Genomic DNA, 26,323 nt, shown 5'->3' on the forward strand with positions numbered 1-26,323 from the left:
AAATTTATTTAGAGGTTGTTAAAATATTAAATTTGGACAGAACTGTACATTACAAAATCAAAACACCCAAATATTGTGCACTTTGGGAATGAGGGTGCATCATTGCCACTTAATGGTGTAGACCAGCCCTATCCAACGCGGCGCCCGTGGTATATTTTTCTGGCGCCTTCCTAACCACATATAATTGAGCCGATTTTTAATATTAATTCAAATTGTAAGATAAGAGACGTTTTTGAACGTCTGAATACTGTTAAATATTTTCGAAATTTATTATTATTATTATTATTATTATTATTATTATTATTATTATTATGATTATTATTATTATTATTATTATTTATGTTTAATTTATGTTTCAATCCTGAATTCGTAATAACACTTAGTTTAATGATAATGAACTTATTATTACTGTCATAATTATCAACTATTTGTTTGTTTTCTTTCACTTTATTCATTATTATTTCTTCAAGTGTAACATGTAATTTTTATTCGACTTTTAATAAGATTGTGTATAATGTCATTCATTCTTCTGCACTGTGCTGTGTCTGTAATTGGCCTTGCGGCTGTTGACTCGGCACATTAATAATAAAGAATTGAATTGAATTGAATTGAATTGTTGTTGTTTTCATGTTTTGTGAATATTCACAGATGTTATATTGAACGCAAAAATCCACGAGCAGTATTTAAACATGGAGTTTGATTATCTTATCTCGTTCACCTTGACCTTCAGTGATCAATGAGAAAGAAAGAAAGAAAATACTATAAAGAAAAAGGCAGTTATAAATATTTCTTAGATGGCCAAATTACTTAGTTAATAACATGGCTACCCAGAAAGGAAAATTATTTGTAGACAATTTATTTTCTTTGCCAGCAGGTGTGTTAGGGGTTACAGCAGAAGCTTCCAAAGTGGCCTGCATACAGGTAGAGATTACTGGGATGTATATTGACCTAGTGGACTTCGAAAATTCAGTTAATGATTTCCAACATGCGATTGTTTCACTTTCCATACCTGATTAGAAACGGTGTTTCTACTGTAGAGAACTGAATCATGTACACTGATGAAGTTGATTTTCGTATCCTTTTATTGATTAAATGAAACAATATCTTAGGTCAAAGATGTTCTCTTCAGAACTGTGTCAGATTTTGGAAAATGTATGGCAAATGGAAATTATTTGTTATAATATTTGTACAATATGAGAAACTAAACAAGTAACATCAATTTAAAGGAAAAGTTGTCCCTGTGTTTAACTACAAATTAAGCATTGCACCATGAAGTCATATGGATAGTGGATATAAAGATCCACGTATTCTTGATCTCAGTACTAGTTGGAGGTGACCAATCAGCTTCATGCTCCTGCCGCTTCCCCCTCTCCCCTCAAGGAAATCGCCTCCAGTACCCATTGGATAGGAGGCTGGGTGCACCCCAGAACTGGTCTGGACAGCGTGGAGAGCAGATATATCTTTCCCATACCGGGACTTGAACTCTAACCCCTTTGCCACCCAACCAGTAGCAAGTCACTATACTGACTGCATTAACAAGAAAATGTAGATCTATATATCCATGGCCCCCTATGCCTTCATGGCATAGTGCTTAATTTGTTAAGCACAGGAACAATTTTACCTTTAACCCAACTCCAGTAACATCAAATTATAGATATTAAATTTAGCAATATATACCTTTGCATTTAACTTTGCTATTCTACATATGAAAAAAAACATTAGATCAAAAATGTGATCTGCCAAATGAAGAAATCAAATAACCTCATCCTGGTTACAGGATAAGCTAATCACTTAGAATCAGGATGTTCAGTAGTTGAACTTTCATATCTGAGAGTGTAGGTGACTCATCATATGACACATAAGTTAATAAACATGTACACTCTTGATTACAAAATGCCAGATAAGATAATGTAAGATAAGATATTACATTTAAATATCTTTGATTTACAAGTATATACTCTTTAGCTTTATCTATATATATGTGAGAAAAAAGTACAGCTACATGATTATATTCCATATCCTGTCATCATCTTATTGATTTATAAGAAAAAATTAAACTGCAATAGTGGAGTATATACAAGTACTTAATGATGACCCATATTGCATTAGTATTCACTGTGATTATTCCCAGCTGCTTCACTTCAAACAGAATTTTAGTTTTCTTATTTGTACTAAAACTATGTACTGCTGTTCGACCTTTTACTTGTATGATATAGTATTAATTAAAATTACATCTTATCAACAGTAACATGTGTATATGTGTGTTTGTGTATACAGAACTAAATCTAACTGATTGAAAGTGATTTTGCAGAGTTCCACTTTTCCTCACCTTACAATTTTGGACACTAAGCATTTTAAAATGATCCAAGGGTGTTAGATCTGGGGTTCTCATAGCGGTGACTGTGAAGAGCTCTATCTTCTGTGATGTGATGTCATATAGTCAGGTAGAAGTTTAACAAAGTTTCAGATGAATATCAGTAAACTCCTACCATATTACACAGCCCCCACATCACTGAAAATATTGCACTTTACAGTCAAAATTTAATTCTGTAGTTCTCGTTATAGTCACACTAACTTGCAGTAAATAGCTTTCTATTTCTCCATAATTGTTTCTGTAAATGGGGAAATACCATATAAAATATGTGAAAGAAATCTTTTAAGTTTTCCATTTTTATAGATTCCCATACTATTACCCCATAACTACTGAACATTTCAGTCTCCTTCTTATAAATTCTCTTCCATTGATTTATGAATTCTTTTGGGTCACCATATTTTTGGTCTCTTACATCTTCTGGTTGGGGTTCAGCAAGTTAGTCATTTTGGATGTGTTTTTGTAAATCCTTTCCGTATATTCGTATAAATGAAGTACTTTATTTTTTATGTGGATATAAAAAGATGACATCAGGTAGCAAGAAGGTGTTTAATATAAAAGGTAAGGTGAAAGGTAAAGTTGTCCCAGTGCTTAACTAATTAAGCATTATGCTATGAAGACGTATGGGGGAGTGGATGTATAGATCCACATTTTCTTGACCTCGGCACTAGTTGGAGGTGAGTTTGTAGAAAAGAAGTTTCGCATATTTATAACATTGTCAGTATAAAATTAAAAAGAGAATGACCATATTATATGGTTATGAAAGTAAAACTAACAAGGATAATTATGTCAGAAATTCGAATTTTAATTTTATCTCAAATAATCTGACCTTGGACAAATGAACTGACCGTTATATGCTAATTGCTGATACTGTATTTGTATTTTATCACTCTGAATTGAATTGCTAATTTTTCTTTTTTCCTGAATCCGTATGCCTTTAGATGCAATCTAACTGTTCAAAACAAAATACGTGGGTGCAGAGAACGTGAAATTACAATTGTATTCTGTTCCTGAGCTTGTTAAACTGTTAATTATTCAGACTGTTAAAGTTAACAGGCAGAAACTTCATTACAGCATGCATTGTGCTATCAAGTGCTGAGATGCTGCGATATTCCTTGAGGTGTCCATCAATCTGGCATATTCTCATGCACACCTGAGGCATTATCACACAGCTTCCTGTATATATACAGTACATGCATTGTGCTAGAAGGTCTGTGGTACGTAGTTATAGAGGTTATTGAGGTTTACTTAATTTATTTAATTATGGAATAAATCATAGAGTATCTATGTATTAGAATTTAAAGTGAAAGTGACCAAATTCAGTAATATCATGTCATGATGTGAAGAGGAGATAAAATAACAAAAACGCTTCTCTTCCATGATTTTTAGTCTGTACCTAAAAATTTGATGTATTGAATATTAGACAATTAGTTCTTTATATCTATTAAATTTTGTTTTACACTTTTGAGCTTTGGCTCAGAATCTTGAGGGTTTACAACATGTCAGAATTATGAGATTTCGTTTATTTAATTATGGGATAAATAATAGAGTAGACATGTATTATAATTGATAGAATTTATAGTGAAAGTGACCAAGTTCAGTAATATCACGTCGTGATGGGAAGGGGAGATAAAGTAGCAAAAGTTCTCCCTTTCCATATTTTTAATCTGTGCTTAAAAGTTTGATGTTCTGAATATTGGACAGTTTATTTATTTATTTCATCTCTATAGATCATTGTTAAATGATATAGGACAAGTCAGTTACTGTACATTGGCTGATTACAATAAGAGAATAAAGCTACAATATCTAAGATTGTTTACAATAGATTACAGTAGATAACAATAGTTAAGATTTCATATAGTGTGAGGTGGAATCCATATTAGGTCCCCTTGGCACATCGGCTTCCATATGTCCCATTGTGCCTGTACTGGTGATAATGCTTATGGAGAATTTTATGGGATGAGGAATGAGTTCCTCATCAGTACAGTTCATGTACTGTTTGAAGAGAAATTACTATCATGGAAAGCAGAATATTTTTGAGACCACTTTCTTGACATATTTTGAAAGCACCATTATTTCTCTTTGATGTGAACAATTATGCTTAATTTTTTTTCTCTTGGTAAGGAATATGGTGCTATTTACTTGCAATACCAATTAGGAACCGAATTCAGCCAATTCAGGCAAAGAATAAAGGCCATTCCATGTTTAGTCCCCTACATCTTCACATAGTAAGTCTACATAACTGCTAATGGCAGTGGTCATGATAACATATGACAAATTTTGGATACTGTCTCCATATTTACCATATAAGTGTAAAGGGAATTTGGCATGGAAGCTGCAGGAGATTTAGATAGCATTGCTTCTGGTCCCAATTTATTCTGTGGTGCAGTTGTATTTTATTGTACATTGCCATTGCTTTTGAACAACTTGTTATGAGGACAGTCCTCTGTGGTGCTACCCCGTGTTAGTTTGTTAGATTGATACCAGCATTTTGGAGGAACATGCTGCCTACATCTTTACTTAGATGTTTTCTTCATGTAATTATAGCATCAGAAGAAGTTGACTCAGAGTAGAATATTTTGGATAGCAATATACTCGTAGGTGAACAGTCTGTGAACACAAAATACAGAATAATTCATTTTGAACTATTAACTGCTGCTCTTTGTTAAGCCACGTGCCTGTGCTAACTGTACAAATGTAGACTGTATGTATGTTGTGAAAGGAATCAGGGTGGTCCTTATTAGTGTACTTAAAGTTACTTGTGCACCTTATGTGCACAGTTATCCATATACCTGTAGAAAATGTATGTATGGTTTTGCATTTAATATGTGATTTTTTATATGCCTGAGTGTCCTGCTGTATGTTGCAGCGTTGTTCCCATAACTGCATTAATAAGAGCTAGAAATAACACAAACCACAGATAATTTGAACAAATTTGGATGTAGATTTTCAGTCATACTAAAAACATGATTTTTAATTAAGAGAGGACTGATGGATTATCCAAAGGGACAGTCAGTTAATGCCAATATAATTCTGCAAAATATTCTCAAGTCTGTAAGGTGAAGCAGTTCACTTTAGCAAAAGCTTGGCTGACAGAAATTAAAATGTTTGAATGTGGGTGTGGATATAAATGATAGTGCATGTAAAATATGACCTGATAATTATGATAATCATCGCACATATTATAAAAATTCTGTGACCTGCTTAAAAATCAATATTGCCATGTAGTGTGAGTGTGATCCTCGATAGAGTTTTTAGGTTGGATGTTGCATATATTGACCACTTATACACACAACTCAGAACTACAAGTAATTGCCATTGCTAATCTCCATACTTTACAAATCACCAGAGAACACACTAAGTCTTTCCCAGTCTGCTGTGTCTTCAGCAATGCTTCTAAAACTGGAGATTCTTCAGTTTTCACACTCAAGTCCTCTCTGACTGGTGGCTGCCTTCCAGCTCTCCTCCACCTGTCCATTTTCTTCACAACCTTCTTTACAGCCCCAGTTGTCTTCCATATAACTCCTCAGCATGGCCTGCATAGACAACACTGTTCATTCTCGTATCCATTGCCTATGGAGTTTGTTTACCAAGCCGTTCCCTTGCAGCAGCTGTCTATTGTTGCTTATTAAGAATCTGTTGCCTAGAAGTGGATGTCGATCTGTTTTATGTTTCGTGGCCTTTGGCTAGAAACAATTTTTTTTCAGAGCCGTTTACAAGCAACGGCTGTTTCTCTGGCTCCATAGTTCTTGCTTTACGCAAATATGCCACAGTATTTTTATATTCCTTCTACAGAAATTTTGCTTCTTACAAAGAATTTGTTTTCAAATATTTATGGATAATTTTATTTAAATCTCCTCTTCCCCATGTACCCCACAAATTAAACTATTTAAGCTGTGGGATTGATTTGTGTAGAACGATCCTGTAGATCATAAGAGAAAATACATTTTTATATAGAATGGATATAGGAGATACATATATTAACTTTAATGTCATGAACTCACTGAATCATGTAAGAATGAGAAACATTTCTTTGAGAAGTAGCATATATGCAATCTCTTTCACACATCAATCAAAACCATGAAACTGAATTCCACTTTTGAAGAACAGAAGGAGGTATGTTATTACTCATGTCCTGTATTAGCAACAGAATATTTGAAATGCATCTAAAATGTGGAAATGTGGCTGGAGAAATAATCTCATAAAAACTGTGCATCATTATGTTACACTGTTGATGCAGAAGTGAGAATAGTTCTGTTGATTTAAAGTAGTACTCCAAACAGTTGCATGTTCATGCATAAGATTCAACACACTTCCAGCTTCATTCAACTGCTATTTGCCTTCACTTCTTATTTACTCCTGTGACTTGTAAATTATGTAATGGAATGCTCAGATTGTGTCATAACAGGCTAGTGGCCTGTGTCATTATCAGGAATTCAATTCTGCACTGAGGTCAGGTGTTCTGATTGGGATTTTCATAGCTGTCTCAAGCCATAGGAGAAATATTTGAAGAAGTATAAGAATGTTCTCCCCCCCCCCTTTGCATTTTGTGGCTTTCTGCATTTCTTCCTAATACATATCAGTTAATACTGTATTCTGAATGATCAACAAATATAATTTATGTTGGATCTGAGGCTCTCATAACCCTAACGACAGTAACTTTGAATAGTAGGTCTTCTGGTTTGTACTGCTGAGTAGTATGCCCTGTTACAACCCAGGAGACACTGTTCAAATCTAGAGTTTTTTATAAATAATATAAAATGACCAAACATTTCAATATAGAACACAAAATAATATTTTATTCCTGTCTGCCATTTTTAACTCATTACAAATAAGAGAATTAGCACATTAGTCAGGGTGTTTTATCAGGGCATTTATTATAAAAAAATTGAAGGATGTTAAACTAAGGAAACAAGCTAAAAATTAATTATAATTTTAATAATTTTACCCCTTTGTATGTTAAATTCATTCCCCCCGTTGTTTCTTCATAATTTGATATAAATTATTCTAAATGGTGGATAACTGTACATACATAGTATTTTCTGGTGTTGTTTGTTACATGGCTATTTTAACTGCAGAAGAGAGATGTTCTGACTGTAGCTTGCATGCTATAAATTACTGTAAGCTGAAGAACCTATCTGTGAAATAGTCGGTATTTAATATTGANTTAGATTGCAGGGTATTTTGCTTTCATAGAAGCTGATATCCTTTCCAAAATAATTTATTTTTTCACTCAAAAACTGCTATCCTTCACTAATTAAGTGTATGCATTTCTTAAGGAAGCTATTACAGATTTTTAATTAAAGAATGCAAGATGACTGAGCCATAGTCTGTTTTAAGGTAATGTCCCTGAATTTATCTGAGTAACTGATGGAAACTCTGTAAAGAGTGTTAGTCCTGACTGGGATTTGAAACAAGGAACTGGTGTTCACTAAACAGGTTTTTGGTATGTGTCATATTTGGTAAGCTTCAGGGCTTATTCAGTCCTCTGTATATAGTATATTATACAAATATTCTTGAACGAAAGTGGACCAGTTTAAATTGGTACATAACATTCATTATGTGCTTATTGAAGTGTTAAACATTTTCTATTGTCCACCTAAATACAGTAATGAGATAAATATGTACATACTGAGAATAATATGCGTATTAATTTCAAGGGTAACTTTATTCTCATCACATTTAAGTCACGCTTGGTAAAAACTAGGTCCATCTGAAACAGATTTTTGGATTTGTAAGAACAGATAATTATAATCTACAAAAATTACCTTGGTGGTACTGTTGTACTTTGGACTGATAATGTTGTAGTACTATTGTAAATTATTATGTCACCTAACAGCTGGCAGGTGAGTTCCAGTGACCTTGATGAGTAGCAGAAATGTGTCTGAGGTCAGCTCACAAATGTTGCATAGAAGTGTCCCACATTCTCTTCAAGTTAAAAGAGCAGAAAGTCTGCTTTCTGTTATAATTATAAGTTGAGACAATGCCTGTGGGAATGAACTGCAGGAAGTAATTCTGAACATAAATGTTACTTCAAAATTAGAATGCTTACTTCCTTCCTGGCTGTGATCATACATTTTCTGACAAACAAAAGAATTATGCCTATTATGACCTACTAGAAAATAATCTGTAGGTTAAAGGAATGTTATATGTAGAATATATTCAGCAATAAGGAAAAGCAAAACTGATGGATGGCACAAAGGAAAAGATTTTGATAATAAGATGGTACAATTGTTTAAGTGAAAGTTGGCATCATCTCTGTTCCTTATATAAACATTTTTCCAGGAAATGAGGAAAATTTCACCTTTACCTTAATCCATAGAATTAATTTTTATTATTTGTAATTTAGAGCCAGCATAGTGACAGACCAGAGGCTAGATAGCAGAAGAATCAGGGTTCAATTCGTGGCAGGGGCAAGAAATTTCTCCTCATGGCATACACGTTGGTTCTTGAGCACGCTATCCAAAGTGTACTGGTAGCTTCTTCCCTGGAGATAAAGTGGCAGGAGCATGTGAAGCTAATCATTCACTTCCACCTAGTGCTGAGATCAAGAATGATGGAGCTATACCTTCAATTATCTGTATATCTTCATGGGATGGTGCTTAATTGCTTAGTTAATTAAGCACAGGAACATTTACCTTTAATAATATATTTCTAAATGAATGTATATAGTATTTAAAAAATGCATATTTTTTTCATGGAAATGGAACTTCAGATTGTGTGCATCTGGGTTGTGACACCCTGTGGCCTTGGATGAGATTCCAACATTTTGTAGGAATATGCTGCTTCCATCTTCAGGGTTGAGGTGATTCAGATTTGTGAAATAGGCAGGATGACACAAGGACGAGGGAGGGAGGAAAAGCCCTGTACAGGTCAATAAAAACAGTGTTTCAGAATTGTGAGAAAGTAACCTCTCATGGTCACAGAAATGTGGCATGGATGATGGTCACTCATAACACAGCAGAGGAAAGGGGGGGGGGGATGGGGCCTTGCATGAGCCAATGGGGAGCATTGAGCTAGAACTATAAGAAACTGCTCTTTAGTGTCATGGGGATGAGATTGTCTTGCCCCTACAGTGAACCATCTTTCAGTCTGTCAGGGTGTGAATGAGAGGCTTCTACAACGTGCTAAGAGAGAATCCTTCGTTCCTACTCATGTTATTGGGGTGGAGATCACACTCAGTCACTTCCTTTATGATCTGATCTCTCCATCTATATTTCTTGGCCAGAATTCTGTTCTCATTAAATGAGATGTTGTGACCTTGGTTGCTTACGTGTACAGCCACCTTTTATTTCTCCTACTTAGAGAGTTAGGTGTTTTGATGGTGTTCATTTACTCTGGTCTCAATGGAGCATCTGGTTTGTCCATTGTACATCTTTCGACATTTGCAGGAGATGCTTATATATGCCTGATTCCACCTGACATACGTAGCATCACCTGTGAGTACTAGTTGAAATGGTTAGCAATAATCTCATGCCACTTCATCACTCTAGTCACACTTGAGAAAAAGACACTCAGTAAGTTCCTGAGATGTTTATGATGTGTCAAAGCTAAGTATTTATAATTGTATTTTCATTTTTATTTTACAGTCAGATGTTGTTCATCTGATAAAATAAAAACTAAAATGTAACTTGAAATGATGTTATGGAGTGGATTCTAATACTGGCACTGAATGAAGTGGAACTCTTGTTAGGTGTACCTTGATTTAAGGTCTTCCCTCTTTTAATGTTTCCATATGGCTCAGGACAGGGATCAATGGTGGGTTCTTGTGATCATGGTAATTAACCTTTGGGTTCCATGAACTGTCAGGAAATTCTTGAATAGCAGAGTGACTGATGGCTCTCCAAGAAGGACTCAACTTCATGGAGTTGGTTTTAGTTAGTAAAACCTATCCCTGTATCAGGTTGTGTAGGCCCATAGGGTTGTGAGATGTTGTGGGATTGTCGATGTTCTAAAAGACAACCACGTAAAACTGTAACAATTGTATATATTAAATTGTATATATTGAATGTACAGAATAGATGTGAAGCTATGTGGAATGTCGATGTTCAAAAGTTGGCTGGCCTTGAAAAAGGCAGTTTGTTCCGACGTGAGTGCGCTGGCAGAATTTGCGCCTTTGTAGTAGACCGAGTCTTTATGGCTGTTCAACTGGTTTGTCCGGCTGGTGATGTGGTGCTGCATGCACTGGTAGGAACAGCTGCCTATGCCTATGCCTTTTATACCATGCTTGCTGGGTGGAGCTTAAACTTACCATTGCGATTGGGAGTAATGATTGGCTAGCACGCGCTATGATGTAAAGGTGGACTGGACAGGGAGTGCTGTATAAATATGAGCGTTGGCAGCAATATGATATTGACTAGGAGTTGAGTGCTGTCTGTTAGACCAGCGAAACCCATGTTAGTATGTGGGATGTTCCCACAATGTCAAGGCCCCCATATTTTCTACACAGTCGGCTAATAGATGGCAGTGAGGTTGTTGGTCTTACTCATCTGCCACTCTTTATCCCTAGGAGGGTTCCTGGTACTCATTTCTGTTAGATGCAGAATTGACCCCAGGGCCATAGTGTGGCTGGAAAAATTAACAGATGTTCAATTTCAATGGACACATGTCGTTAATCTCAGTGTTAAATTTCCTCAGTTAAAGATTTTCCTAAATTAAGTGTTGTCTCACTCTCCCTAAAGTAAGCTTAAATAGGGGTTTGACTGTATTTCTGTTTCTAGTAGAAATCAAATCCTGGCTTCCCAGTCCATAGGCAATGCTTTATATATAAACTGAACTACCATGGTCATTCTGTAATACAGGATTATATTTTATAATTCTGATGGGAGGTTTATGGCCATGATTATTAAGTTTTATTTTCAATGAGTGTCATGGCTGGTTGCTGGACAACTTTCTTGTCACATGACTATTCATCAACAAAACTTATAATGTACTTTGTCTCATAAGAAAAGTCATATCACAAAAATAGCAAGAAAAAGGAAGTGTCTTTCTTATATAAATCAAAGTTTTTTAAGGATTTAATCGTTTACACTTAAAAAGTTGAAGGTTTGGTTCTGGTTTACATTTCACTTTTTAACATGTATAATTTATGACACTCCATCCACTTCTGCTTTTGTTTGATGTTGTAAAACAGGCCTTGAAGTTTATGCAAGAGTTCTGAATCATCACAGTGATGTACTAAACATCATGATATAATCGGAATCAACCCAGTGCAGTTCCTTGTCTTATAACCTTGAAATTAATATGGTTACTGGCACATGGATTATTAACCAGGAAACTGTAGTCAAAGAGGTATCCAATCTCTTTGTCATTTGTTATATATAGAACTGCATATTTTCTTTGAATTGTCTCATTCAACTTGTTACTGCAGTCTGGTTTGAATGTTGGCATCATAAGTGTACAGAAGTTTCTTCTAATTCCTATGGAGAGAGATGACAATATTTTTTTTAGATTAGGATCAGTCTACTGTAAAGCTTTTACTTTCAAAGGAGAGCATAGAAATTCCCAATAAACATGCATGTTTTGAGAGGAATTTGAAACCACAGCCCCAGAGTTTATCTGGCCTAAGAGTGCAAACTACATAAAAATACATCTTCGCATTGTGAAGGTACTCAGTTGATTCTCTTACCAGAGACCAAGTGCCTTGAGACTCTTAATGGCTCTCCTGATACCTCCCTGATGGTGAATTTCAGCATAGTCCCTTAAAACAGATCGTTACTGCTTCTTTTGATGCCTCTGTTATTAATTTTCATTGGATTTGATTTTTTTTTCTCCTGCAGATGTTATATAATATAAGCCTACTGAATGAGAAAATTGTAAACTACAGCCAGAGAGCAGGGAGGGAAGTGATCATTGCCTACCAGATGTAATTAGAATATAGGTACATAAAATTAGTTCCTGTCCTTCTGCATCCTTCCTGATCAAGGACTCAGTATTCTAACAACTTTGGATTCAGACTGATATCTCATATTATCTGGCATACTTGGGTAATCATTTATAGTGTAGATACTGAATATCAGTGTTTACTTAATGACAAGTCAACTGGAAACAATGGAACATGTGTTGCAAAGTGAAATAATTGTTTTATGATACCACAAAAATATCACTGTCTGGGCTAATGGCATGACTTCAATTTAAAATGAGGTTCCAAGGCCTGTCATCCTGACTGAAGTCTCATTGTCTTCCATCATGGCCATTTCGTCCCTGGTCTCTCCAGTTCATACTTCTTAATGTTATGCTATTGTCTTTCAGGAAGTCCTGTAAGAAATAAGTAGAGACATAACTGTTCAGGTAGTAATGTGCCCAGCTGCAGACTGGATGATCACAATTCATTTTCTGGTAGGAGTGGGGCTTCTTCTTCTTCAGGTTGTGGTTCTTTGCGTTATGACACTATGTAGTATTGAATGTGATTACCAGATCTCATTTAAACATTTTTGTCTCCGCTGCCTTGTTCAGACTGGCTGTTGGGATCCAGTCCATTAGAGCAGACATTTGTCTACACGCCACATATACAGATGCCTGATATAATGTGTAGGCACAGAGAGAACTTGATTTTAATTTACCTGTAACAACATGGATCATATTTTTTATTACTTGTTTTGTAAATATTATTCCTAAGATACAGTCATATTCTGAACTTCTTAATTTCGGGCATTGAGTAGTGAGTACTGTGTTGAGGAGAGTGGCGGCGGGGGGGGGACAAGCACAGATCTCTGCTAGGTAATATGGGGCATCACACAGCTTTTGCATAAGTTCATAGGTTCAGGTGCTTTTGACATTAGATATTGTAATGAGATATTCGTATTCATTATACAAAATTTTAAATTCAACTTCTTATGTGGCAGCAGTATTGTTTTTAAGGCCACTGAGAGGACCAAGGTGTAGGTGGGTGGACAATATTAAAATGGATCTTAGAGAAATAGGATGGGATGGTATGGATTGGATTGGTCTGGCTCAAGATGGAGTCCAGTGGATGGCTCTTGTGAACATGGTAAGGAACCTTGGGATTCCATAAAATGTTGGGAAATTCTTGAGTATCTGCAGAATTGGCGGCTCCTCCAGAAGGGCTCAGCTCCATGAATAAATAAATAAGTAGTATTGGTTTTAATGAGGCTGCTAAATTCGTAGTACTGATTATGGGAAATTCGGATTTATGAACATAGAGGCCTCTGCTGGAACTGTATTTATACAAAGTTTCATTTAAATCATTAAGTTGCCTGTGAAAGAGTTTGAACACATGCACTCACACTCACTCACACGTAGACATGATAGTGCCACGTGCTTGCTTTCTTTACATAATAATTAAAGCGAACTAAACCACAGTTTTAGTAAAATATCTGTAATATAAAAACACCTAAAGCTGGCCGTTTGAGGACGAAACATGTAGTGTTGAAGTGTAGAATGTAAAAGTGTTGCAAATTTGACAGAAGATAAACAATGGATGCTAATTTGATCTAAACCAAATTAATGTTGCATTTTTCATGTTTTCATAATTGTTTAGAAATAAGAAAATTAAGTGTATATCCTTCTTGGTTTTAATACCATGTCTCTGAACTACATTCTGTTAGAACCAAGTAGACAGTACCCTCCACAGTCACCCAAGTGAGAACCTCAAATCTAACAAGAAGAAAACTTACTGATGTTAATTCCTTTTATTTTACAGCTGTTGGAGCAAGACCGACATTCCTTGAGACGAAAGCTTGAGTCTACACAGTCAGAATGTGACACAAGACTGCTTGAGCTTCAAGTAGACATCAGGGAGCTTAATCAAACATTAGCAGAACGAGAGTCAGCCCTTAAACAGACTGAGCGGGAGAAAGCAACTCTCATTGCTGAACTGACAGAGCAGAACCAGCGGCTCACAAATCAGCTCAAAGAAGTAAGAATGTTGGGATTAATCTTGTTAAGAGACTCTCTCCTCAAGCAGATTTTATTTAATTAAAATTACATCTATTTGGTTTCAGTTGTTATCAACCTCCTTTCATGTCCAAGATCATATATCCTGTTGAACACATAGAAATGTTTTATTATTGACATGTGATTTATTTAGATTATTGGCATAGCCTGTTAAAATTTCAATAGGAAACTCTTATAAATTTTTGATGGACAATTTGAAATCTTAAGGAAAGACATATCAACTCTACACCAAGATAATAAACATTGTATGGCTATCCTTCCACATGCTTTACAATATATCATCCTTACCATTTGATGTTCTGTGATGTAAGCAGTTGTAAGACTTCATTAAATAACACAAGAATCAAACAAGTTCTGGCATATCCATGTACAACATGCATTCCAATCATTGCCAGTGGGAAAAATCTATAAAACATATAGGAGAACATTTCGATCGAAGAGGGCTAAGTGATGTAAGGTTGGAGAAATCTACATAATGAAGAGCTTTATAACTTGCACTCTTCACCAAGTATAATTAGAACGATGAAGTCAAGGAGGATGAGATGGACAGGGCATGTAGCATGAATGGGGAAATGAGGAATGCATATAGGATATTGGTTGGAAAACCAGAAGGAAAGGAACTACTAGGAAGACCAAAACGTAGGTGAGTGAACAATATTAAAATGGACCTGAGAGATGTAGGATGGGATGGTATGGACTGGATTGATCTGGCTGAGGGCAAAGACCAGTGGAGGCCTCTTGTGAATACGGTAATGAACCGTTGGGTTCAACAAAATGCTGGGAAGTTCTTGAGTAGCTGCACAATTAGCGGCTTCTCAAGAAGGGCTCAGCTCCATGAATTAGCAAGTGAGTGAGTGAGTGAGTGAGTGAGTGAGTGAGTGAGTGACAATTTTACTAGTGTATGTAATAAAAGAGATTAATTAAAAGCATAGAAGGGACTTGTCTCTTACCATCTGTAAAAATACAGTGAAATCTATTTTTTTTTTTTTAAATTCTGTGGAACAGAATATTCTTTTGTTCCAGTCGAATTTTCATTTATCAGATGTTCCTAGCTTAAAAATATTACACAATACAGATTACATGCATTTATGACCCATATCATAAAGAAAAATATTCATTCTAAATACCGAAAAAAATACAACTTAAGTGTTTAATAATCTGTATCTCCATATAACATATTACAGTCACATATGTAATGCATATTTTTGGATATTTATAACAAGAGTTAAATGAGAAAGTCTTCTTGTTTTATGTGCAACAGTCTAGTCGTCAAGAAGAACAGCTGACAGCACAGCTTCAAGGCCTGCGAGACCAGTGCAATCTCAAAAAGTCCAGTCTTCAGGACCATGTGAGCAGCCTTGAGGTGCTTAGAGATGAGGTACATATCCACATTCCAGACAGTACATTCATACTGATGCTTGAGCACTTCAGGTTACTTGTAATTTCTCAACTTAAGTCATAAATATCATGTATATGGTAAGTAGAGAAAACTGACCCTTCACTTCCATCTAGTGTCAATACTGAGAATGTATGGAGCTTTATTGCTCTTCCTTTATATGCCTTTATGTTGTGGTGCTTAAGGTCAGGAGTAATATACATAATAATACTGTATTGCACCCCAAATTTCACTCCCCTCAGATTCAGAACACTGATGATGAATGTGGAAAGCCCTGAAGTTACCCCCAAAAAACAAGTGAATTGCAGGTCTTTTATAATCTTATGTCAAATACTGCAGCAGTATAAAATAAAAGGGGGGGGGGAGAGTGTATGTGTTTATGCATGTGAAGTTAGGTGCATTAGAAGAGGACCAGACAGATAAATGTGAAGAAAGACTTACATGCAAGTTTTAATCTTATTTTATTTACAACCCATAATTTATATACTTATAAATTAGGTTTTGGATTTTTTCTTGTTCTTGGTTTAGGAACACTAAAATGTTGCAATGTGCATCAATGTTTATGCTTGCACAAGCTCTTCATAAATGTTACCAGTAATTTACAAATGAATAGTTAGATGCTGAAACTTTGTGGTATAATTTACAAAATTTATTATACACAAAGTGTATGGCATGTAATAATTTTGTGTTTGCCAGCCACAATATTTTGCTCATTGGGCAACGTACATTATTTCTAGGCCCAGCCTATAGTGTTGAGATTGCTACCATTATTATTAAATAGTACATTACTCAGAAGTATTTAGAGATGCTTACAGTACTTTAAATTCTGTGGAACTCAGGTTAAAAAGACCCTTTTGTTAATGTGTTGAACATTTTGATTCCAGGCTCAGAGACTATTACATGAAACTCAAACTAATACATATTTATACATTCCCTGCATAGATACACCTCATGTCTGAGAAGAAATGTGAACTAGAGCGGAGGTTGCAGTCACTATTAAGTGAGAGAGAGAGCCTCAGTTTAGCTCTTGATGAAGCTACAGACCGTATTGTCATGTTGGAACACCAAGCTCGAGGACAAGAACTCCAGGTATTATTTTATGAGTATTAAAATCAGATTTGTTATTTCTGAACTGCCTTATCTCTTTTGTTGCATTATGTCTTTCCTGAGAGGTCATTTGTTTATTAAAACTTGGCTGATCCTCACAAAGGGGTGACCTCGGCTGCATGTAGCATATATCTAATTGGCATTTCAGTGCAAGGAAATTATTTACACGTGATTTTGTGGTGTTTACAAAAGAAAATTTTGATCATAAAATGAATAAAAGTGAATAGTCGAAAATTACAATACATTTTCATTTGGCACTGATAATTATGTTATTAAACATTGTGAGGTGTATTATTTCTTTTCAATTCCAGCTGCGCCAAGCTCAGCGTGAGCTTGAGGAGTTGCGGGTCACAAATGGTTCACTTGGTGAGAGAATTGAGGTACTGTCAGCCCATAGTTCCTCTCCGGGACCTCGTTCACTTCTGCATGAGATGGAGTGTGATGATGCTAGCAGTGAATCTGAACTGATACTCCATAGTGACAACAGTTCCGAGCAACTGGATGGGGTAAGTTGCATGCAGGGAGCTCCCTGATTCTTAGGTTATAATAAGATAAATAAGTATAGAATTCATGATTTCCATTGTATGGCACTGAGGTAACTGATATAACAGTATAATTCTGTGCCTGTATTTGATATGTACCCAAACTCTTAGCTGGGTTCCCAGATACCATGACTTCTATTTTTAATATTTTTTCTTTGTCTCTTCAGGTAGATTGTATGACAGCGTCTTCAAGTAGGTCATGAACACCTTCCAAATCTGTATCAAGTTACCATTCATGTTTATTTCCTGATCTCTTTTGGATCTATATAACCTTAAAGCAAATTTTGCAAAATACTTCTTCTGAACACTGATCATGGCTATTTCAAAATTACATTCTACCATAACCTTTCTAGAATCATCTTGTTTATGACACCATGTAGTTTCACAGATGGTTACCAGTGCTTTAGAGGAACCTTCTTCCTCCATTTTCCTGTTGCTCACTTGTGGTACTACTTCTTGTATTAAACCAGATGATTACAGGCTAAACTGTAACTGCCATGTGTAGTCATACACATGTTTTGATAAGCTGTGCACCAGCCTTTAGGTAGCATGTTCCCTCGAAACATTATTAAACTACACAGTGTCACATCCCAGAAGAATGTATGTACTTTTTAAGTTCAGCTAGTTTACATGTTGGTCAACAGATACCTGTACAGAGGTTATTTAATAATTTTGGTACATTTATTATGGAACATTTCAAGTAATTTTCTATGAGTAGTAAGTATCAAAATAATGCACTTAAAAGGTTAAGAATATGCCAGAACCAGTTGAAATGATGTCTGTTTTCTGTTTACAGTTCCGGAAGGAAGTTCTATTAGCATATCAGCAGCTTAGAATGGCTTGTGATAGACTACGCCACAGCAGAGGAGACTCAATAAGTTCAGACATGGAGTCTATGCCTAGTGAAGACATATCTCCCAGTAAACTGAAGGTGTGTAAAGATTCGTCATATTGTTATTGTTAAGTTTATTTTGATTTATAACATATTTTGCCATTCCATGCATACAGAATTTGTTTTGAGTATCATGTTTGAATTCAGGGTCTTATTAAACAGGACAGTTACCCTGAGAAAAATGTTCTTTTGTTAAGTGCTTCATATTTATGGAATGCAATGTTGTATTGTACTTGTAACTGTTTTAAAAACAGAAAGAAAAATTTAAATTTTACTGAAACTCTTATAAAGAATATAATTTAGTTGATCAGAGCAAAGCCTCAGAGGAACGTTACATGTGAATCATGTGGTCATACATTATTTTCTGAGATTTTTGTAAGTATAATAAACTTCTGAAACAATGACACTTGATTGCCAGGTTGGCCTGTTGTCAGAGGTTGTGAAGGAACTGTCCAGGTTGATCCAGGAAGTTCTGAGCAGGAGAGAGTCTCGACCCAGTTCATCATCCAGCAGTGGTATTGACCTGGAGCTGGAACTGGAGGCAGAGTTACATCGAGCCAATGAGAACTTGGAGAAGGTGCAGAGGCTACTTGATGACCGAGAGGATGAGCTCAAGAGAAGAACTGAGCAGGTCATGGAGCTCACTAGCAAGGTACAAAACTATTAAAGTTATTACCATCTTCATTGATAGGCAGCAGTCGCCTTTTCTGCCCCCATTGAAATTATTTAAAAACCATTCAGTTATTCCTTTGGGGGGAGGGCAGAACTTATGAAATAATTAATTTAATTCCTTCATATTTAATTCATTTTATATCAGTGGCTCCCAAGAAGAATACATATTGATAACACATTTCTTACACCATAAATATTATAGTACAAATTTACATACAGACACAAAAGTTGAAGTGTGTACTAAGTAGTGTGGTGTAGTGGTAATGCGACTGAGATGCAGTTCGGATTGTTAATTTGGTTTATTAACAACCTACAGGTTTTAACTACAAATAATTATCACACTCTTGCTGATTTACACAATTAACAATCACACCACACTGATCTCTTCAGTATATATCCACTAGTATTCATGGATGTATGACACAGGAACTAAATCACACACACCCAATACCATTGCACTGTAGCGCACGTAAAGTCTTCAAATCACACGCCCAGTTGTCACATGCTGACCTCCTGTTCTCTCCTGTACTCATGGTTTCAGTTTGCTCCTGCAGCTTATGACTGACTTGAATGTTGCTGCAGTCACTGAACTTGTTAAGTTAAAGTCAAAGTGACATTGCGACTGACGGTCAGTCAGTCAGTCAGTAAGTCTTGGTGTCAACTGTACAAGTAATATAATGTATAATTAGATGATCATATTCTCATCTAATTATACATTATATTGCTTGTACAGTTGAAATAGTTCCATGGATGATATGGGTGGTGCAACTGTATTTGTTTATTTGGGAAAAATGTTTTTTTTTTATATTTGAAGGCACTTCCAGGGAATAGGTTGTTACGCTGCTGGCATTGGTTCATTATCCAGGGACACCATTAGGTGACCCTCAGACTTCTCTCCTGTAACAGATTTATTCAACTTCAAGCATAACTGCAGAACTACCAGCTTCATAAAGAAACTGAATTAATGAGAATGGTTAAAAATAAATATCTCTACCACATTAAAGAGGCATGATGAAATAGAAACTGAACAATATTACACTTCTGATCAAAGTAGTTAATGGGTTCAACTGCATATTATGATGGTTGCCATCTGTTTAAGGGAAAAAATCGGCTATAAGAATATGCACCCTGAAATTTAGAAATGATTTGATTTCGTAATCATTAAAATACCATTATACTCTAAAATAGTTTATACTAATTGAAATAAAGAAGAAACTCTGAGAACAGGGTGTTAATCTAATTCTCCACACTTAATCACACCATAATAAACAGAAGAAATCCACATAGTGGCTGTATTTTTTGGGTAAAAGTAATACTGCATCCAGTAATATCTCTCCATAGTAACATTTCATAACTTTGATACTTTTTTTATTGCTAGTGGGGTGGGACCAAGTCGCTTGTACTGCACCCACTTCTGGCCTATTGTACCAGCCCCAGATGATAGGTGAGGGTGATTGTGGAACAATTGGTGGAATGAAGATTGGCAGGAGAAACCGAAGTACCTGCCCCAGCACCACTTTGTCCATCACAAATCCCACTTGACCAGACCCGGGATCAAACCCGGGCCGCTGTGGTGGGAAGCCAGCGACTAACCGCTTGAACTTTGATACTTACAAGCAGCTCTAATTTTCTATTACACTTCGCTGTGACATAAATGACTACTTCATTAAACACCTTAAATGAAGTAAATAACTCGATGGATAGATTCCTTCGTGATGTGAAGTGCCGTTACCTTGTTCATAAGATCCTGCCACTGGATTAGAGGAATTCAGTATACATCTTCACTCTATTTCTTTAAGACTTATTTTAATATTATATCCTCATCACTACCTAGGTCTCATAAGTAATCTGCATTGCTTATGGTTTCCTGATTAAAATTATATATGTATTTCTAATCTTTCCCATCCATACTACATTCTCTGCCCATTTCATCCTCCTAGGTTTGATCACTCTTATCAGTATTCGATAAAGAGTACAAATTATGAAGCTCCTCATTATGATTTTTTTTTTTCATTGTCTTGCTATTTCCTGTCTCTTAGGACTAAATATTCCCCTCAGCACTGTGGTCGCAAATACCCCACAAAAACTGAAGGGAGGATGTTATGTTCTATAGTCTGTTGTAGTGATTATTTTTAAACAACTTATAAAGATTCAGGTGTAGGGAGATGAGCCAAGTTATGGGGGTGTATGGCGGGAGGAAAGAAAGGGGACCACATGAACCAGAAATTCACAAAATGGGTATAATACAGATTATTAGATGTTGCTTTGTACATTCTGATTTTTTTTTTTTTGTGGAAGTGGATCATGGTGTGAGACAGTTTTAAAACCAGTTGTATATACTGGCTCTTTGCTGCAATGTTTTATTTAATCGCATTCTGATAATATCAGAGCAGTTAATTTAAATGCTCTTCCTTTTACTGTGCTTAGTACTAAGTGTGTCAGGAGACAATTTCATTATATTCTTCTATGTCACACACAGAAAATGATTAGGGATTTTAAATACCGTATTTACGCATGTATAGGCCGCACATTTTTTGCCAAAAATTGAAGAGGAAAACTGGGGTGCGGCTTATATTCGAAATATTCGAAATCACACTTCATTTAAAAAAATTATATTCATAATTAGTAATACAGAGTGTTCTACTCCTGAAATAATATTTCAAGAAAATTATTTTTTCTATAATTTCTGTCTGAAAATTGTGCTGCGGCCTATACACGCACGCGGCCTATACATGCGTAAATACGGTATTGTTCATACATTAAGTGAAAGATAATATTTGTCTTTTGTTATATGACAACATTTGGATGTTTTTGCAGCTGAGTGTGCGAGATGCAGAACTGTTGGGAATGACAGAGGAGCGGGACAGGGCACGCGGTGACTTAGAGGACACCCACCTTGCAAAGGACGAAGTGGTACGCAAGGCATGGGAGGTGCGTGATGCAGCTGTGGCAAGGAAGAATACAGTGGAAGTGGAACTTGCAAAGACTAGGATAGATGTTATGCAGGCTAACAGCCAGCTAATGGAAGCCATTCAACAGAAGGTTGAGTTGAGTCAGCAACTGGAACAGTGGCAGGTCAGTTGTTCTAATTTAATTTGTAACATTCATACTCTCTCAAGTTGAAACTCTATACAATCATTGATTGTTATGTAATTAAGTCCATGTAATAGGGTCTTCCTAGAGAAACTGATGCTTACTTAGCTTGTTATGAAGTACCTTTCTTAAGTGGAGGGAACATGATCATGCTGGCAGTAATTTATCATTAGACTAGGGTTCCCATAATATTTTTTTTTCTCAAAAAACTGGAATTTCCATTGTGTCCCATAAGAAATGGTACATTTAGTAAAAAAAAGGACATGATAAAAGTTAATAAAAACAAACAATCAGTAATACATTATAAATTAAACACTGAGAAATTGAAACATGCAAAAATCAGCTCAAAATATTTTGAGAGCAATAATGAAATTGCAGCAGTATGTTGCTAGGTGATATATGGAATATTTCATTATAAAGGCAAAGCTGTCCCTGTAACAGGCTGTAGAGGCGCATAGGATTGTGAGATGCTGAGGCTCCCACATTTTTCTAGACAGTTGGCTCACAGGTGGCAATGAGGTTGTCAGCCTTATGCACCGGCTACCCTTTACCCCCAGGAAGATTCCTGGTACTATTTTCTGTTAGAGGCTGTATCGACCCCAGGGCCATATTGCGGCTGGAAAGTTTAGGTCGATTGAAAAATCTAATGACCTCATCAGGAATTGAACCCATGACCTTCCATCTTGTAGCTTAATACCTCAACCAACTATGCTACAATGTGCCCCCAGTGTTTCATAATAGGACTGCTATATTCTGATCATCTTTATGCACCTTCCTTCTGTTTTGCAGTAGCATCCCATTGTTTGTTCCCTGAGTAATATGAGTTGAAATGGAACATGAACATCTTCAACATGAAGACATTTAGTGTAACATATGAATAAGAGAAGATATTTAAGACATTTCCTTCCCTTATAATATTATGCTTCATAATACCTGGAGCAGACCAACTAAGTCCACTACTGGGAAGGAAATTCTGACTTAAATTTATATTGTGACATGACAGCTGACAAGCCAGGAATAGTGGAATGCGTTGATGTGGCCATTGCTAGGCAATGACATGCTGAACAAATGCCCATGGCAACTGATATGTATGCAACAGTAGAAAAACTGTTGGAAGTGGTGTCTTCTATGCAGTTCATGCCAAGGCTATGTAGCGAGGACAAACAAGACAACAAACCCACAGCTGTGTGCTGTAATAAATATTCTGGGTCTTGGGCCGCAGGTGGGGCTTGATACCAAGACAGACTGATCGACTGACCATCTTTCATAATATAACTTTGCTTTGACTTTGAAGTAAGTTAGCCATGACACAGTAACCAGCCAGCAGAGACATGAACAGGGAAGTAGAGGAATATTCATTGCTAGGAGCTGTTACCAAATAATGACTGCTGGAGACATAGAAGACTTTATGTGTGCTGTAGTTAGAGTGGTTTTTAGCATGCGTAAACCAGTGAGAGCATGATAATGGTCTGTAGTTAGAAGTTATTGTAAGTGCTCAGTGAATCCAGTCATCAATCACACCCCATGTCTAATTATTAACACATGACAATATTAAGCTTCTGAATTGTAAATAATTGTTTTACCTATTCAATTAATGTAGAATTTGTATGGCTCAGTCAGTATGGGGACTGGGCTACAGGCTGGACAACTGAGAATTCAGGATTCAGGTTTGGCAGAGACAAGAAATGTTTCTTTTTATCATAGCAGAGATTATGGGATCTGTCTTCTAGGACAGTGTAGTTCACTGAAAATCAACCGTTGTTTCAGGAGAATATGTTAATCTGAAAAGTAAGTTGATTTTCAGTGGGGGGCTGTATTGTATTATTTCTCAGAAAACATAACTCTTTGCTTTTTTTCTCCATAGTATTCAAACCAGCCTGGGACCCACCAAGCCTCCTATGTAATTAGTACAAGTTCTTTCCACACGTTTAAAGTGGCTGATCTATGAAACTAACCATTCCCTTCCTTCTAGTGCCTACTTAAGAATGTGTAGAGCTATACTTCCACTTCCCCATGCATATGCATGGTGTGGTACTTAATTACATACAGGGAATTAGCTTTGTTTTATTAATACAAAATTTTCTCATAATGTTTGATTCCCAAAATAGTGATTAGTGCACATGGGCACACCTTTTATATGATGGGACCTTTAATTGTATGTGTATGTCTCCTGTTAGTCGTTGAAATATATATTATTTGAGTACTGCATTAGGTATCTGCATGTTCTTCTGTATATTATGGAATAATATGTACAAATAGCAAATACACGTCATGAAAGAAACCTTCAATGAAACATTTTTTAAATTAAATTTTGATTTATTTTTTAGATGGACATGCAAAGCCTCCTTGATGATCAAATGAAGCAAAAACTGTGTGGGCAGGAGCATGCTCGTCAAGCCACCAATTTGGAGAATAGCAAGAGGCCCTCCACACGACGACTCTTTGGTCTCTTCCAGCGATGATCACCACCAATACCATACAGTGACATCCAGACTTGCCACCAAGAGACTAATGAAGAAGAGCCACATGTATGCTTTGAAAGTCAAATTGACTCTGTGGGTTTTTGTGTTTGCAGAAATGTCCATCAGAAATCAACTCGATGGAAACAGGGGTTGGTTAATGATTCCAGAGCACCAGGCTCTGTAGCTGCAAATAAGGTCAACACTAAAGGAATATTTACAAAAATCACAGTATCCCACTGTCTAAGACAGAGACTCAGTTTTGACGATAATGCAGTGATCAAAGTGGGGTATTCAGGGAAACAAATAAAACATAAATCGTTTAGTGAACATGCAAAGTTGAAAACACGAAGGAGATTACAGAATAGTGATAGATGGGAAGTGTTTCCATTTAATTGTAATGGTAACATAGTGTCAGGTGTATGTATACTTTTATTCTTAATTGTCATGTTCCCCATTTTTATACATATTTCTTTATTTATTTTCTTCTTAAATTGTGTACTAAACAACAGTTATATGCATCATTGTAAATAGGCAAAGTAAATCTCATTTTAGTTTTTAAACTCCACTGCCCAGCTAATATATAATCACTAGACTGTGATAACATCGGTACTGGGGCAGTCTTACAGCAGTAATGGTTACTGAGCCCTAAAATATATAATTATTTTATTCTTGGTTGCTCCCTGTAACATGGCAGCCATTCAGCATTAATGATAAATTTGTGTCTACACTTAAATCGTTTTGCATCAAGTACATGGGTAAATATTTTTAAAATCATGTAAGGAACTTAAAGGCATATGCCATTAAAATTAATACTGGGGGAGGTGTGCTATGATTTGATTCACTTGTATACATAAAACAACGAATTCGTACAGCTTGGACATTTAATGAGAATGTATATAACGTGTATATTGTAGCTGGCACTTGTGAAAGAGACGCTAACTGAAATAAGAGCACTTGTGATATGATCTAGGCACAGCCAAGGTGCTTTCTTCAGAATTGGCAATGTCAGAAATCATGCTGTTATTACAGTAAATATTTTATTTGTTGTGTTATTTAAATATATTAAGTGCTTGGTTATAAAGTAACCTGTATGTTTCCAATTTCAGACTTGGACCAGCCTTAAAATGACAAAGCCATTTGTAAAATATAGCAGATTAGAATATGAGGTACAGCTGGTTAAATTTATGATGGCCAACAGATTTACAGGAGCGGGTTCTCTTAGGATTTTCTTGGTTACTGGGACATTAATTTGGAAGTTATTACCACTATTTACTCATTATAGAAGTTGTAGGAAGAAGTCTTTTCAGAAAATAAAATTCATTTCACTTTGCCACCAACATTTGGTCCATTATACTATGTGTGCATATCTATAGCATGCACACTATAATAGTTAAATTATTAACAGCATTTATTTATCTTGTTAAAGGACAGTAACTGTGAATTGTTGAATGCCACTTAATGTAGTCATCTGTTCCTGAACTACACGTGACAGGAATAAAACCAAATGGGTTTCTTCCTGAGGCACCCACTCAAATTTCCAGCTATCTTGTCATATCTTTCATGGATTTCCTCAGTCTCTGCAAGCAAATGATGGGGTAGTACCTTAAATCAATATAATTAATCAAATCTCAGTAGATTAATTATGGAATACTAGCAAGTCAGCTGGCTGCCAAGTAACCAAGTGCTTAAATATAATCTTTTTCAGATTCTGTTTTTCAAATAAAGTATTATTTATTTTGCATGAAATATTTCTTCTGTGAAATGTGATTTCATAGTTATAAGTATTACACAAATCAATTACATAATTTATTTGAATGTCATGGATATTCTGATCAGCATTTATGTATAGTATATTTAAAGCCATTAAATTGG

The 26,323-nt window shown here is 35.8% G+C and overlaps 1 protein-coding gene across 1 annotated transcript in view; it reads left to right on the forward strand.

Moving 5' to 3' along the window:
- LOC111869432 (bicaudal D-related protein homolog) overlaps window positions 1-25,784 on the forward strand; it is a 96,077-nt gene extending 70,293 nt beyond the window's left edge. Inside the window, exons 2-9 of the mRNA XM_023860957.2 lie at window positions 14,034-14,249; window positions 15,549-15,665; window positions 16,626-16,772; window positions 17,102-17,296; window positions 18,129-18,263; window positions 18,643-18,876; window positions 21,714-21,971; window positions 24,317-25,784. Of these exons, the coding sequence (XP_023716725.1) occupies window positions 14,034-14,249; window positions 15,549-15,665; window positions 16,626-16,772; window positions 17,102-17,296; window positions 18,129-18,263; window positions 18,643-18,876; window positions 21,714-21,971; window positions 24,317-24,451 (1,437 nt within the window). The 3' untranslated portion in view covers window positions 24,452-25,784. The remainder of the gene's footprint in view (window positions 1-14,033; window positions 14,250-15,548; window positions 15,666-16,625; window positions 16,773-17,101; window positions 17,297-18,128; window positions 18,264-18,642; window positions 18,877-21,713; window positions 21,972-24,316) is intronic.
- Window positions 25,785-26,323: the final 539 nt, after the last annotated feature.

Source organism: Cryptotermes secundus, unplaced genomic scaffold (genome assembly GCF_002891405.2).
Source record: "Cryptotermes secundus unplaced genomic scaffold, Csec_1.0 scaffold813, whole genome shotgun sequence".
NCBI lineage: Eukaryota > Metazoa > Arthropoda > Insecta > Blattodea > Kalotermitidae > Cryptotermes > Cryptotermes secundus.